This window comes from Larus michahellis, chromosome 3 (assembly GCF_964199755.1).
Source record: "Larus michahellis chromosome 3, bLarMic1.1, whole genome shotgun sequence".
Classification (NCBI taxonomy): Eukaryota; Metazoa; Chordata; class Aves; order Charadriiformes; family Laridae; genus Larus; species Larus michahellis.
In genome coordinates this window covers 27889899-27906726 of record NC_133898.1, presented here as the reverse complement: position 1 = coordinate 27906726, position 16828 = coordinate 27889899, and the positions used below count along the sequence as shown (strand labels likewise).

Below are 16828 nucleotides of genomic sequence, written 5' to 3'. Positions count from 1 at the left end.
AATTAAACTGAGGAATACAGAACAAAGAAGAAAAAAAAAGAAAACAAAAAATTAATAATAAATAAATCCAAGATAATCTGAAAAGCATATTCCTAACCTTTCTGAAGGATCTTGGTCTTGTTGTGAGAGCATTTGCTCGAATGTTTCGTGAATATAGCACAGAACGGTTTTAAAAGGTATTTCAAATGAACTGTAAAGAAGTGGTGCAGTACTCTAAAATGAGTGTGCATTCTCAGCGCATGTTTTAATACATTAATCTGTTATTTCCTGGGCAGATAAAGGCACAGAGCTACAAAACTACAAGCTATCTTTTGTTTATTGTAACATACTGTTCCAACAAAGCATTAAGTATACTGACTGGTGTCCAAAATAGTCAAAAATCTACCAACCTATAGTCACCTTCTCGGGGAAAAGCTTGAGAGGGCCACAACTTACATCAGGCAAGAGACACCAAACATGGGCTCTGGTGCACCAAAGTGAGAAGTTAATTTCAGAATATAAAGCGCTGAATTAGAAACCCAGAGATCAACAGCTAGAAGCTATGAAAAATCATGAGAACCAACCTCTCCACTGTCATTTTCACCAGGACTGTAGAAAGGGATTGTTTGCTCTAACCTCTCTTTACAATAACAGCTGCTGATCTCCTAATAGAGGTATTGTGAGGAATCAGGCTTGATAAAACTGAGCAGTTATTTACTACTCCTTTACCACTTCTTAAAAAGAAAAAATGCAAAAAGTTTTTAAAGTTTTGGCAAAAGACAGAAGAATGAGATGGTGAACTGGTTAGGATTCAGTGAGACTCCTGGGATTTGGGCACAACTACAGCACATGTGCTCCTAGCCCTGATCTCGCAGCTGTTTCCTGGTCTTTGTGCTGGGTTGCTCATGTTCACCTTCACTATCCTTATCCTGCTCACATGCAGCACCTCCTATGAATCATCGCCGTTGCTCCCCACCTCAAAACGTGCTCTGACAGGAGCAGAAGAGTTTAAAGGCAAGTGCAAGAACCTAAGGAGGTCTACAGAGAGGAGATCCTCCCACCTTTCTTAATCTCAGAGAGACGTAAGCCTCTCAGGTCAACATGGGACATTCAGATCCGTCAATTCTAACTCATAAAACCACTAAGGATCAAAACCTGTTCAAGAAAATCATAAAGTCAGTTTAACATGAGTACTAAATAGTCTACGAGGGCATAATTTGCCTGACATCAGTGAATAGCTTCAACTTCAGTTAAAGAGGACAGGATACCCTTTTAAATGGGAATACTATGGCATGATAGTAATTATCCAAGTAAGGGCACTTCATTTGGTACTCTTCACCATAGTATCGATACATCATAAACCTATATTACATACGTGCTTCTAATACAAAACGTATGCATATGCACACACTCACATCATACACACATAACAGACATATCCACCTTAGATAAAATAGCTTATACTTTTGAGCACCTCTCATGAGGACCACAGTAATCCAAAATATACAATGCTTATGTAAGGAGTCATTAAAGGAAGCAATCGTATTTCATTTAGAAATGGGGAAAACAAGGCAGGAAATAAACTTGTCCATACTTGAACAGTGATTCTCCAGGAGTGCTGAGAATAAAACCTGGAACTCTAAACCACAAAGCATCATCCTTGCCATACTCAGCATGTGTAATATAGCCAAAAATTACATAAATCCTTTTATGCCACAAGCTGCAAGTAAAAATGTCAGCGTGAAAGGCTGTGAGAATAATGCATTTTGCAGTTCAGCAGATAATTTTTTTATAAAGTCGCATGTTGGGTAGATTGTTATACACAATCCCCAGAATTCAGACACACGGTGTGTAGGACCTTCTCTTGAGAATGGAGCTCAAGATCCCTGAGAAAGAAAAAAGAACTGGATTTATGTTTCTGGTGTTCTGAGTGAGTGCTTTCAGATAGTGCTTAAGATGAGGTGACAGTCAATCACAAACTTTTTAAAAGACCTAACCTGTCAGGTCTTGTTCTAAATTAAAAGTATGGGAAATTTGTATTAAGTTTGTTAACACCTTCAGAACAGTCAAAAATCAGGTTTTGGTGAACTGGCAATCCCCGTCCTTGCTCCCCTTTTCTTTGAAAAATTTAGAGAAAGTTACACATACAACAGTTTGACGTCTGTCTTGCAGGAGGAGAGATGAAGCCATAAAGTGGCTCCCTATCACAGACCCTTCAGCTGAAAGGAGGGTTTGGGACGTTGAGTCCTGGTTGCTATTCCCAGATGTTTCACAGATGTGACAAGACCTCTACAAAAATTCAAATGAGGAAAAACAAAGACAAGGTATATAACTCAACAGGAGATGTGTCTTTTCCTAACTCCTGAAAGACCATATCTAGAAACAGATTTCACGTTATACTGTATCTTGAATAGCTTTCATTGAGAATCCAGAAGACCCCGAAAAAATGGGCAAGGAACAAAGTCAAAGACCATCATGAATGATCAGACTCCAACAACGGATAACAGGCATTATGCTTGATGTTCAATATGTTTATGCATACGTTTATTATTAATAATAATACCATGCATCTAGTAATACATGCAAACATCGGTTTTCAAATTGGAATATTTGGCAATGCCACTAAATATTTAAATACTCTTTAGCACAAGGGAACCTCTACAATGAGAGCTGTAAAGTATTATTTGTACTCCCTGGTATGTATAAATACACTGTCAGCTCCCTGCATTTTCATTTAGCATCAGAAACAGCTTTCCAGGGAGTTAGATGCTGCCGCAAGTGTCAATATCAATGTTACTATTTATAGCGCTATAAACTACATTTTGAGTTATATTGGTAAAGTTAAGCTTAGGTAGCACTTCTAGCATTAATACCTTGATACAGAAATATTGCTATAAATGTAGTTTACAGTTTGGAACATAAACACAAATTCAGTGTTACTAATAAATCACCTTCTAGACTGCATGGAAACGCACTGACAAAGTGTATTTTATGCAATACACAATGGAGCAAAATGCAACTATATAGATGTATTTAAATTTCCCATTTTTATACTGTCACTCAAAAACTTTTCTTCTTCCTTTTTTCCCCCCCCCCCGGTTTATCGATCTCACTGTGGTAGCATTTCAGTTGCTTTGCTGAGCCGTTTTTAGCTTTTGCTTCTTTTTTTAAAAGCTAAATCAGGGCTCAAACGATTCAATCAATTTAGCTTTTTCAATTAGAAAAGAAAGTTAAAAGAAAACCCTAGGACATGATAAACCACCAAATTTTAGCCTCTAGGCTTTTTGTTTGTTTGTTTTCTTAATATCAGTAGCATCCTTTTACATAATAATATCCTCGATGTCTACAGTTAGAATTTTATTCATAGGAAGGTGACTCAATTAATTTTTACTAAGAGGCGCAGTGTGAATTTACCAAAGACCATTCATCAGGAAGCAACACACATGGATAGGCAGTAACTCCTTGCACCCTCATAGCTGTGAACTTTGGCAACAGCCTGCAGCAGCTCCGTGACTGCGGTGGGGAAAGGTACGAAATGCATGACCTTTTGCAACACTGCATGATAACAGAAGGTGCCAGACCTTTGTGAGATCCAAAAGACGTCCAATCACAAAAAAGTCCATCACAGTGCCAGGTTGAGACCGATGTCCACTATTTGAACAGATTAAGGCTTTTAAAAGGGTACTTCAAAAAAGCCAGAGGCTGCTCCAAATCAAATCAGCAAGAGTGAGGCACTAGGGGTTTAGATTCAGATCACTTGAATCATGCCTAGGTGTTTAGACTATAGTCTCCAAAAAAATTAGGAACATCTAATTTTCACCATCAGATTTTCCTTCAGGTGATTTGATTAGTCAATAGTTTAGTTGCACTCAAGTGACGCCTGTCATATTGGGTTTAAAAAGATAAGCAGGACCAGGCTGCTACGCAAATTTTGCTGTAAGCACGCTCACCAGTTACATATAAGCTTGGGTGAAGTGAAGTCCGAATATTCACATCCTCCTCTGGCACTTACTTTAAGCATGTCACTTAGCTTTTCCTTAGATACTTCTGGTACTCTGGGGGAAAAGAAAGCCTCCTTACTTTGGGCCAGATAACCTGGGATAGCTAACGAGAGAAAACTGAGAACTGAGACTAGCAGCACGTGCTTCATTTCAGGCTTCTCTTTAGGTTTAACTCCAGTTGTTAATTTGATCAGTCGTCACCCAGATCATAGGATCATATTTAACCTGACTTAGCCACACATTTTGTTTTGAGTGTAGAGGTATACTGCGCTTGAGTGTAGCCAGCTGTAAAATAGGTATAAAAGAATTTGTAAGTTCAAGGGAAATGTTTTGCCCTGATTAATTTAGTCATGCAAGAAGAGTATTTGGAGAATTTGATGGAAGATACTAAAACATGGTTAAAACCTGTTCTTTTAAATGTGAATTTTTTTTATTACCTTTTCCTTCCTTTTCTTCAAATTTAAGCTATACAGATACATTTATTTAGGTCCATAATAGGCAGTCACTGCTAAAACAACTGCTAAGAGGTAATCAGTACACCTGAATAGTTGGGGTCATGGTCTGATTATTTAATCAAAACTGGGTTTAGGCACTTCATTAGGGTTTTAATGGCAAATGGCATCACGCAATTAATTAGAAAAACCTGCAGACACTGGAAATCTTGTCCTGAAATACTTACACCCTGCACACATGCAACCCTTCTGATCACACGCCAAGAGGAAGTGCAGGCTGTTGTTTTCTATTTGTGGCTATGAGGAAGTTCAACCTGCATCATTTCGGAACTGGTGGATCCCATAACTAATTGCCAGGATTGCACGGCGAGTAAGCAGCAGTCACACCCACCCACGACTTAATGTAAATATTCAGGTGATGAATGAGCAGCGTGGTCATGGTCATGGATCTCAGAGTAGTTCTTAACCTTACCATCACATTTTCCTTTCTGTGGAGGGGCTGGTGGGGCGTGGAGTGAGTTTTCAATACCACAGAGACTTATTCTTAGTGCTAGCAATAAGATTTTTGTTAACCTCGTTACTGCTACTACTGTTATTGTAGTAGTAACCGGTAATGGAGACAGAGGTAGGCAGAGACAAGTGAGGCAGTGCGTGAGCCCTTTTTTAACTGCTAAAAAGGAAAAAGATGATAATTCATTTCTGAACAGAAGCCAAAACTAATTTAGGGTATCTTGTATGTGCTTATTTTATTTACTAGGAACTCATTGTGATCCTTATTATAGTCACAGAGATCTGCGTGAATACAAAGATAAAGCAAGGTCTGCAGAAACAGGATAAGGCACTTAGGGTTTGCACCCCCTTAGTCCCCAAAATAACTGTGTCTCACAATTATTCCTCACAATGCTGAGGTTTTGCATTGCGCGTTCTTAGTGCAGGTATGAGCGTCTATTATTATAAACATATATTTTAAGAACAATAAGGAAGTGATGAATTGGCCACTTGCAGTTTTCTTGACAGCAAGGTGAAATGGTAGCTGCGGTGACCAGGGGATGTCCTGGTTCCTCCTTGCAGAAAGGTATTCAGCTCACGTAATAATTATTCATCCATCTCGTTCACACTAAAGGCATCGGCAATGCAATTTTAGCCTGATAATCAAGACCATATGACAAAACCCAAGGCCATTAGGGACCAATTTCAAGTATTCTCTGCAAGACAATGATTTTCCAACTGCACTTACATATGCTGAATAGTTACTTCTGCACGACCGCACCTGCTCTCATTTATGTAACCCTCCATCCTCTCCCCTGTTTTCTACCCCTTCTTTTCTTGTAATGCAAAGAAGGAAAGTTTCAAAGGATTGCTGGATTCTTCCTAGAAACAGATTTGATTTATTTATATTTCTGGCCAGCCACATGCTGTGAGCAAATAAGAATCTGGCAAATGTAAAAGTTAGTTTGTGCTAATGTCAGATCAAATTCTACCCTCAACAGACTTCGTGGGGCTGCATTAATGTAAATGAGAGCAGGATATGGCCCAACACTTTCATTCTCTTCCTATACATATTCAAATTAAATGAATATTTTGGACAATCTCTTCCTCCCTCTACATATACATGCATAATTTTGTCTCAGTTAGATTCTAATCTCAGTTACAGTCATGACTTCATGTGAGCTCTTTTCTGGGTTTATGTTAGTGCTGCCCATCTGAATGAGATGCAACGGGACTATTTGTTCAAGTCAAGCAAGCAGGATATGGCCCTTGGTCTCTGGGTCAAGCCTGCTCTACTGTAATATTTTTGTCCCTTAATTACTTTCTGCTTATTTCTGACTGTACCATTTCAGTACCAGTGACACAATAACATTGCCTTTGAAAAGACTGTGGTGTCACTCTAAAACAGAGTCCCATAAGGTTAAAGGCTTCGGTTGCCAGAGGGGAAAAAATGCCAAAATTATTTCAAAATTATACAGAGTATAATTCAAAGAGTCTAGCATCTTTTAATTTTAATGCTCCTAAGGAAATGAATATACCTTTTCAAGCTTTTTCAGATATAATTCAAATATTAAAAGCAATAATAAGGTCCATTATTAATGATGTAACAACCTCTTCTGGCAGAAGAATAGAACCTATAAAATTAGTGAGTAAGAAGTAGAAAAGCCAAGACTGTATCAGGAAATGACCCTGTAATAACACATCCTAGATCCTCATCCCGTAAACCTTTATTTGCATGAGTGATCCTGTCTCATATAAGAAGTGCCATGGACTTCAATGGGCAATTCGTACAAGTGAAAATTATTCATGAATTTGAATAAAAGAGTACAGGATCAGCTTCTAGCCTTCTCTTCTCTGCCAGTGATCAATCTTCTTGCTACAAGCACCCCCCCTTCAGATTTAAAAATAATAATAATAAAAAAGAATATTACGAAAACTGAAATACAGTTGAATTTCTCAAAGCAAAGATTTAGTCTACTAACTCATTATTAGAATGAGAAGAAATACTGCTGGATCATGTCCTTCCTCATATGTATTCTAGACCTGTTTTTTAGTTGTATCCTATAATAATTTAGGGCAATGACATCAGAAAGATCAATGCAGCTGCATCCTAGTATTGAATTAATCTTGCAGTACTACTGGTGTCTTCTGGAAACTACAGTACTGAATCCAAAGAAGGAGAATGAATACACCTTGCTAGACAAAGTCCTAGTTTTTGATGGATAATTATCATGGCGTCCAGTAAAAATGACTACTTGGTGTTTGAAATAGTTAGCTATTGGCATGTTCTTCTTCTGTGCTGATCGTGCATATTACCCAGGTCCAGGGTCTTGCTAATACTTGGGAATAACACGGGAGCCAAGAAGCAAAAGAAAATTCAAGAGAAGCAATGCTATTGCTATTTTTCATGCCCTATATGAGTCTCCAGACACACAAAAACCCCAGTCATTTCTCAAAGCATCAAAAACCAGAACATAGTGATGATGGTTAAGGCTGAGATCTGGTTTTCCAAATTTCAAAGACTTTACTGAAATGCTTAAAACCCCTCTACCACCCGATTTTAGCCGTGGCTTCAAAATGAAATTTAGGTAGGTGGCATTTTTGCAGTATGTTTCACAGGGACAGTTTTCTACCTCCCAGCAAATACCAATATTGCTTAAACTTCATTTAAATGTCTTAATTCAATTGAACCCAGAGGTCATTGACACCTCAGTAATTTCTATTTAAAACCATTCAGCCAAAAATAAACAAACAAAAACAAAACTGAAGCAGTATCTCCTCTGGAGATTATCCTCATTTTAAAAGAAATTACCCTGCCTGACTTTTTATAAGATAATTATTGCAATTGTTTTGCCTAATGAATATTGTTTGAGTATTATAATGCCATGCTACGCATCTTGAATGAGGAACAATTAACAGAGCTTTGTTCTCTTGACATCCGAGGACACGTCTGAAAGGAAAGCCCGGCCTTAAAGATTTGGGTTTTTTCTGGCTAAACAACATCTTCAACATAGCAGAGGTAGGATTCAAAGACACTACTTGGAACAATTCAAACCAGGGATGTACTGCTGTACTGCTCGTAGAGATCTTAGAGACTGACCTGATGGTTTCATTCCCTAACCATTCCTACAAATCTGAAAGATGCTGGCAAATCAAAGCTTTTCGCTTCCAAAGACTTTAGGGCTTGCTCAGAGAACAAAAGTTTTACATATGTCATTTCCCAGCCTTCAGTGGGATTACTTGGGGTTTACATCAGAGTAAGCAAGAGGAGATCAATTTGCTGATATTTCACTTTTCGCCGAGGTTACAAAATTGGTCTTTATCAGTTTCCATACAGAGTGCTGGGGCAGGGTTCTAATTTCAATTACACTGACATACGCGGGAAGCAACGCGCTTCTCTCCTACTTAAGGATGCACTTATAACAGATAGGAACATCTTACCTTGTTCTTCCTGTATCTCCATCCTTCAGAAACTTCTCCCCTGCTTATGGTCAGAGACAGCCAATTGACCAAGTTAGTAATAAGGACATTTGAAGAACGGAGAACAATCGTGCCCAGAGACACCTACTCTTCCTGAACCTGGATCTCAGGGAGGGTTTGAACATCAAGAGGTAAATAATCTGTGGTACGAGACATGACAGGAATGAAAGAATCTTCCTAAATTATGGAAAGAGCAAAATACGGTGTTTCCCTAAGTCACAAATTGTAATCAGCCCTGGAAGAGATACGCTGTGTTGGAGCAAGAGACTGAAACCACCCACTGATTCTACCATACCTGTGCCTCTCTGCACTGGCGGATCACAGCACCGATCACCAGCACAATCAAGGAAGGGATTGAACCAACTCTGTGAAAAATCAAAATAACACCTTTCCTCTGTAATCATCATCCTCTGAAGTTTGTTACAGCTAAGGACGAGGGTATCCCTCAGCTACACCTCTAAAGCTCAAGCTCATTGCCAGGTCACTGGCATATGGTTTGGGGCACCATGACGCTTTGCAACAAGAACTTTTATCTTCAGGTGTCCTACACTGGAAGGTGAAAGTTCTCAGCCAACAGCAGAGACAGTAGGCCTCTGAAACATCTCCCCTGAAACACAAATTTCACTGCTGGCTGTCCATTTTTACCTTAAATCAAGAATAACGTGATCTTTAGCGAACACGTGGCCTTGGACATGTGTCTCACCTTAATAAAACTTACGACCACAGCACCTTTCAAATTTACTCTTTCTAGTCTAGAAAATAACAGAAAGCTAAGCTTGTCAGTTTGTCACCATTTTCCAACTCTGCATTTGTAAAAGAAATAACATTGGCAGGGAAATAATACAAAAATGTATCACACAGAGGCTGCAGGAAGATATAATGTTCTTTTACATATTTGATATAGAGCCTAAATTAAGCTGCAGAAAAGGGGCCATGAATCTTCACAGCCTCATTATCAAGCCTCCCTAAACCTCAAATACAGGAAAATACATTTCATAAACAAAGACCCAATAGGATTTTAATAGTACAATAAATTTCACTGACGTTCACCACTAATCACATTTCAAAATATATTTTTAAAAACGAAGTTCATTCAGCACAAAACCAGATTTAAAAAAGAAGAGCACCGTGAGCATATATTATACCTATTACGCTTACTTTAGCCCATTTTTGACTGAAATCACTTTTAATGCAGTTGGCTGTAAATCCATAGCAATAAACATAAACGCTCTTCCTTGCCCCTCTTTTGCTTTCTTGGAACATGGGCTCAGACCATGACCCTATTTACAGATACAAATTTTCTTTTTTGCAGTAAACTGAGACAGAAAAGGGGATGAAATCTTCTCTCTCGTCGCTACACAACAAAACTATCTCCATGCTCTTCTTTAGTATTGTCGCTCTTCTCACCAGCATACAGGTGCCGCCTTTCACTTCTGATCACAATCCACTCATTATCCACAGCTGAGAAAACTCCTTTACTCTTTCACGCATCTCCTAACAGAGAAAAAGTTTTAAGTAATTTCAGAGATAGCTAAGTATTTTTAAAAGTGGTGGGTTTTTTCCTGTTTTGAACAACCTTAGAGGTGGTGAACGTATACGGTGTTTCTAAGTTCTTGAGGGAGAGATTTTTTGCTGGGATTTCTTTTTTTTTTTTTTTTTCCAGTTTTGATGTAACTGAAACTTTGCGCAGGTGAAAGGCTGTCGGACAGCCATGAAGGACGGAGTGCTTTGGAAAGAAACTACAAACATCGGTAGAACTCAAGGTTTTGCCATATGCACGGTAACCCCAAACCAACGAACCTTAGTTCGAATCACTTCAAAGACTAGGAACGTAGTTAGGTCTTTATACAAAGCCTCAGTTGCGCCTCGCTAAAGGTACCTTTTCACTGCAACTCTTCCATCTGCTTGAATTGTTGTACTGGCATCTGACATCAGAGTATCTAAGTGCTGTCAAAACTGGAATAAGCTCACCAGCTCATCTGACTAAACCCATCGAGGGCCTTCAGACAGTAATACCATTATTGACCTGGGTTGAATTCAAATGCATTTGGAGCACTTGATATTTATCCAAATTATGCCCATTGAAAAATCCCTGGCAGAATACAGATAACATCAGATTAAAATGTATCATTGTAATTACTTCAAAGAGATGTCTGGTATAGAAATAATTAGGTTAGTAAATATTTTTAATTAAATTATGATTTTTAAATTGTGTTAAAACTGTAACTTGCATCTACGGACATTGCAACAAAACTACAAATCCAAAGAATTCAGGGCCCGAATATGAGTATTTGCATTAATCTAATATAGTTATTATACCATTAACTTCAGTGATGTAATTCCAAATTTACACAAGCATCATTAGAGCCAGATCCAAGATTCAGCAGATCAATACAAATCTTTCCATGGGCTGCAGCAGGCATGATAAGGCCCTGAGAAAAGTGCTGGAGTGCTAGTACCATCCCACCTCATAAGACTTCTCCCAGCTTGATCTTTCCACCCCTAAAATAATGTTTCTGCTAAGAACTGTCAGTCACCTGATAGCGAATATGAAAACACGGGTATGGAACCAAGCAGACATGAGAAAATAATATTAACAAGAGGCATAAATTCTAATGCCTTTGGTCAGAAATATTCAAAGAATTTAAGAGAATCTCCTGAAGTTTTGTACCACTTCTGCCTTTCGCTGAGACTTCATAATAAATTAGCTGTGTAATACAGACAGGGGAAAAAGCAAAAGTAAATAAACAAAATAAATGATGCCATAGCACTGGCTGGAATTTTTAAAACTACAGCTTCCTTGCCGATCAATTGAATGGATTCTTTCTGCTAACGTATGAAAAATAAGAATGTGTTTGAAATACTATACTTCTAAGACTGTAATTTACATTTATAATCCTCTTCTCTTTAAACAGTTTTACACCTTGAACATAAAACTAAGTTTTACAGATGCTCTCCTCTTTTAATTGAAATCACATCTCAGGTCGAGATCACCACTTTCCTTCTGCTTCTCTAACCTCTTCTTGCCCGAAGGCCTGTAACTTGTGAATTATTTAACAATCATATTTGCTGCTGAAAATTGATTTCTGAGAGAATCCATATTGATTGAGATATGTGAGACTAATGAGTTTGAGGTTAAGGTGTTTAGGTATCATTATCTCTGATAGTCCTGAACTAGAATCTTCATATTTTTGTGTCTCTTGTCAATACTCAGTTTTATTTTATATCGCTGCTTCAAGCTGTGTTTATGTATTAAAATAAAGAGCTAGGAAGAATAAACATTTTACGCAGTGTCTGAAGTGTCTATAGTAGTCTCCCAGGTGTGTCTTTCCTGTGAAATGTCACTGCATGAAGGGAACGCAAGCAAAGCTTTGCCAAACTTTTGTTCTAGCTAGCAGCAAAAATAAGTAGCTGGTGCGAACCAATGGCCCCCACTTGAGCAAAAACTGTTTATAGAAGTTGGAGATCTGTCTTGATGGGTGAGACTTCTGCGAGTGTCAGAGTGCTTACGCTGCAGCAGGTAACGTTAAACGAGTCAGCTCAGACCTCACGCTCGTGTCGAGCATCCATGGGATGGGGCACAGCTCTGCTGAGCTGCAGCGAGTGCACGGGGTGCCCTGCTCGGAGCTGCACCTCAGCACGTGGAGCGTGCACATCCAGGGGGAAGCCTCTCCGACAAGCCCCCTTCTTTTCCCCACTTGCACGCAAGGGGTGGCTGGTGAACCCTCGTTGCAGCTCTGCCATTGATCGTGCCGCTCATCCTTCTGCTCCTCAGCCTTTTTTGACATGCTGAGAGAGAAGGAAGCCGTGTGACCTGCACCTGAGCAGCACCCTGGGAGCCTTGCTGCTCGCCTCCAGTCCTCTTTGCTGCCATTGCACAGTGAAAATCACTTCGTCAGCACACTTCTACCCGCACGGGGAAGAGGTCCTTTTTAACTGTCTTGACCCCACAGCTAAATGGAAAATAAAAATAATCTATAGAAACAGAGCATTTCCATGACTTTCAACTATATATATGACCACAAAAACCCCTGAGATACAAGAATATGACCTCAACTGCAGTATCTCCAAAAAGCAAACTTCAGACAGTTTGAAGACCTCTAAATTAATGGCCAAGTGTCTTCATTTTTCCCTCAAAATGAGGTAAAACCTAACTTGCCACACTGTTGACCTGTGATGACCTTTATGATGATGCTATGTTGGGTGCCCAGAGTGTTCCCATTCAGTGCCCAGAGGCCTTTAGGTTTCTTATGCGAGGCCACTAATAACCAACTTTGGATAGTTAGTGCAGTGCCATCAACATAAATGGCCCACACATCTGGATTTCTGTACCAAGTTCAAAACCTATGAGTCAGTGCAGAAGAGACCTCAAAAAGCTGTGACAGGAATCTGCTGGGCTTGGAAGTGACGTGACTGGGATGCACGCGCCCTGCTGCTGGTCACGGCTCGATGAACACACACTTGCATACCTGACTCAAAGACCCAATTCCAGGCTTTATATTTTTGCAAAGCACTCTTCTTCATGCCTGTAACCACTCAAAATCCAAAGCAAGCAAACAACAACAAAAACCTCCAGAGTATTTGACCTTGGAGATAGACCCCCTAGTTTTGGAATCAGCTGTATGTATGATTAAAAAAAAAAAAGACTGTTCTTTAAATGACCCAGCTGGAAAAGGATATTTTTGGTCAATGATCTATTTTTATTTCTGCTCTGCTGTTTCTCATGAAGCCTGATGACAAAGACCTGTCCTTCAAAGCTAGTCTACGGTTTCTGAATTACCATTTTCAATTACTTTCTCTAGGTGCAGTACACTACAGTTTTGTTATCAAGTTTATTTTTGCGAGTGGGGACTCTATTAGAGGGAGTGAAATACCTTCTAGGTTAATTTTGCTTGTTTTTCTATAAGGAGAGAAACACAACACACATTTTCAAAGGTTCTTTTAAAAAAATTATCTACAAGTTAAAATAAGGACTATGAACTGCACTACAGTATTTAAGACACGTGTTTAAACTGTTGACTACATCCATTTTAGTTAACAAATTTATTTTATGTCACTCTTAATCAGTAGAGGTATATTTTTGTTACTATTATTGATTTTGCAGCCATGCCAGTTAATGCTATTATCTTGGATAGTACATTCTGAACAGTTACCCTTACAGACGTTTTAAATAAAAACAAACATCAATTGGGAACTCAAAATGAAATCAGATCACTTTATGAACCTGAAAGAACAACCTTCATACTATACCACATAGTTTTCTCCGAATGACCTGTCTTTTTACCAACTTTGGTGATACATAGAATAAGCGTGACAAGAAGAGGAAGAAGATATACTTGTTTTAAAATGAGATAAAATTGGCATACTGAATTTTCTAATTATTCCTTTTTAAGTGAGGAACTGAAAGTTCTCATGATAGATAGTTACAGACTCTCAGATATCATGATGGGAAACATGATCTTAAGCTAAAGTGGGTATATTTACAGGCTTCACCTATATTAAGATAAACTAGCTATGCCTGGCCTGAACTCAATCATTTTTTCCTCATCAAGATGAAACAATACACAGATCCTCAGACTGAACTTATATTCACTGGAGAGATGTTGAATAACTGATATCATAATAAGTTAGACTTGTGGAAACTCAGGACTAGGCAGGGTCACATTTTTCTGGAGGGTGGGTATTGCCGCGGTTACCTACCTGCACTTTGATGCCATGCCATAAATCCCTAGTTTTCCAGCCCCTCCAAACTGCTTTGTTCTGAACGCAGACTGCCTCTCACAACAAGGTGGTCTACGGTCTTCTCGTGACACACAACATTTAGGCAGTAGGAAAGTCCGTCAGTTCCAGCTCAATCCCCACAACCTGAAGATAGTCTCCAGAGAATAAAACTAACAGAAATTTTGATACTGGGTTAGGCAGTTTTTACCTGACTAGAAAATATCCAAACTATATTTGTTATTCTGGCCGCTTGGAAGGCTTACAAGCATGAGCGATACCCTTTGAAAACCTCTGCTTTCACAGGTCACCACCCCCAAGATACTATAACTTTAAGGTACTTGAGGCACTAGATGTTAGAAGTCTGTTAATTACGGGTTCGGTTAAGAAGCTCACACACAGAAACGTATCAGAAAAAGAATTTATCTCATCTCAATCTGGAAAAGCAACAGTAATTTTGTAGGTGTATCTGCTAGCTACCCAGACACATTTTTAACTCAAGGAATCTTCAGTGCTGCTCTTCAAGAGCGGGCTGAGTTCAAGTTAGTGTTTCTTTCTTCGTTATTATTTCTACATTTTGACCAAAGAAAGAAGAAGAAACCAAAAAATTCTCAGCTCTCAGTCTCCTAGTCTCTTTCTTTCCCTAATATTAGTTTAATCATAGAGGAACACCCTAGGGCAGATCACAGTTCAGTATTCTAGATTTACTCATTTTGTGTGAATATGTATGTGTGTTTGTTCAGAACATTAAATTATTTCTTATACAGAAATAATGCAAATCTGTAAATTAATTCAGAGGCCTTACAAGATAGCCATGCTCTCATAAAGAGCATAAAGAGCGTGTCTTTCTCCTCAGGTCAGAATGCAGGCAATGTCCTGTATTGTAACACAAGGAACGCAGAATTGCTACTTTCTCAGCGCTCACTTCACAGTAGTACGGGACTAATTAATAGATGGGAAAGTGAAAGTAGGCAGTGTTATTTGCAGAGCTAATTAAGATATGTGGCAGAAAAAAACGTGGACAGGCAATTTCTTGATTTTAAAGGTTTGTATAGCTAGACAGTTTTATTAGTCAACACTACACTTTTTTTTTTAGTCATCGGCTACATTTTTGTGAGATACAGACGCCTCAATTAATCTTTCAAAGACTGATTTTGATTTATCTCAGAGGGAGGTTGGGGAAAAAAAGCAGATGTGTATCTTTAAAAAAACAACAGCTTGTTCCCTTTAGTTCTCGGTTACAAAATAAGTGCATTGATTTGATCTTTTAAACATGTTTCTATATCCTCTCCATTTCATCTATTACTGAAGGAGGTGGGGAAGTGAATCTAAATGTCCGTTCCATTTAATTCCCCACAGATTTAAAATGCAAGGAAATTCTCACAAAGAAAAAGCGTTGGTCTAAAAGACTTGTTCAGCAGCACATAGGAAGTCTGTGGCAGGAGCCAAGAATAGAGCCCAGCTCTCCCAAGCTCCCATCCACTGCATTAATCAATGAGCACAACTGTAACAAAACTTACCTACCTTGAAAGACTGGGCTCTGAGGAGACTTTCCTCAATGTTACGAAAGTAATTTCTCAGAGACCATTATTTTCCCAGCCCACCATCACTCGAGTCAGTGTCTTTCCTTCTTCAAGTTCAAGTAGAAATGGTCAGTTTCCCAAGAGAAAGCCTAGGAGATTTTAGTTTGTGGGTTTTTTAAAGAGAGGAGGCATATCTCACATAAAAGCAATGTCGACACTTTTGTGAATTTTGAAGCCAGTAAGTACTACAAATTTTGTTCAAAGGGGTGACAAATTTGGTGAGACAGACTGTTCAAAATCTAGAAAAAAATGTTATTTAAATCCTTTATTTACAAAAATTAATTCATGACCCAAATATCCTAGGAGCCTCTTAGATATCTCAGTCTGTAAACCCTGAACGTGACAAGTATTTCAAGACCTGTACGATATAAATCCTGATGTATATTAAATTTACTCCAATTCTGGTCTTGAAGTACCACCCTGCTTTTTTGCCACGCTCATGCTACCTGTGCTAACACTAGTAAGTACTCCCACCCTCCTACTCCTGGCGCATGACCACACCTGAACCGACCGGCTCATTCCACCGAGACCACAACAACGCCACCTCTCATTACCAGCACACGCTTAATTGCCACTATAGGCCAGTTCTGTGTGTCACTACCAAAAACGCTCCCCCATTGTCATCAGCTGCCCAGGTCTGCCCCACAGCAGGAGCCCAACCATGGTGCCTGGCGTGTGCTCATCCCCTGTGGAGAGGGATGGATTTGGGTACAGGGATGCAAGGTGAAGGAGGGGGACGATCTTGGTCGTCGATGTTAAATAAACAATTTTTTCTTACAACAAACCCTGGCACCTGTTCTCACCATGTCATGGCCCGTGATGACTTACTGTCTACCAAGCATGACCAAGCGATTAGCGGAGCCGTGTCGGTGTATCTCAACAGTAATGGGGGCTCTCTTTCCATTTGCCTTCTATTGAAATCTAAGCGCTCCATTGGCCTGTGCATTTTCAGCTTGATGAATTCATTATTCCCCACCTTTTTTTTTTTTTTTCTTCTTTTCTCAGGCCAGAGCCTTCCCAAAAAGCCAAGTGAGTGTTTCTGTTTCTTCCCCTCTCTATGAGGGATTTTTTTTTTTCCTCTCTTTCTACGCAGATGTCAGAAAATGCCGCACTGACTCATCTGTTT

The 16828-nt window shown here is 39.1% G+C and overlaps 1 protein-coding gene across 48 annotated transcripts in view; it reads right to left on the bottom strand.

Moving 5' to 3' along the window:
* Positions 1-16828, bottom strand: part of ESRRG (estrogen related receptor gamma) — a 405634-nt gene that overhangs the window by 305109 nt on the left and 83697 nt on the right. For 3 of the 48 annotated variants that reach the window (XM_074579382.1, XM_074579423.1, XM_074579398.1), the window contains exon 2: positions 3930-4034. The exons of 43 other annotated variants lie outside the window; for them this stretch is intronic. In XM_074579382.1, the coding sequence (XP_074435483.1) occupies positions 3930-4034 (105 nt within the window). The remainder of the gene's footprint in view (positions 1-3929; positions 4035-16828) is intronic. 2 more of the 48 variants (XM_074579383.1, XM_074579401.1) reach the window with 1 other exon arrangement.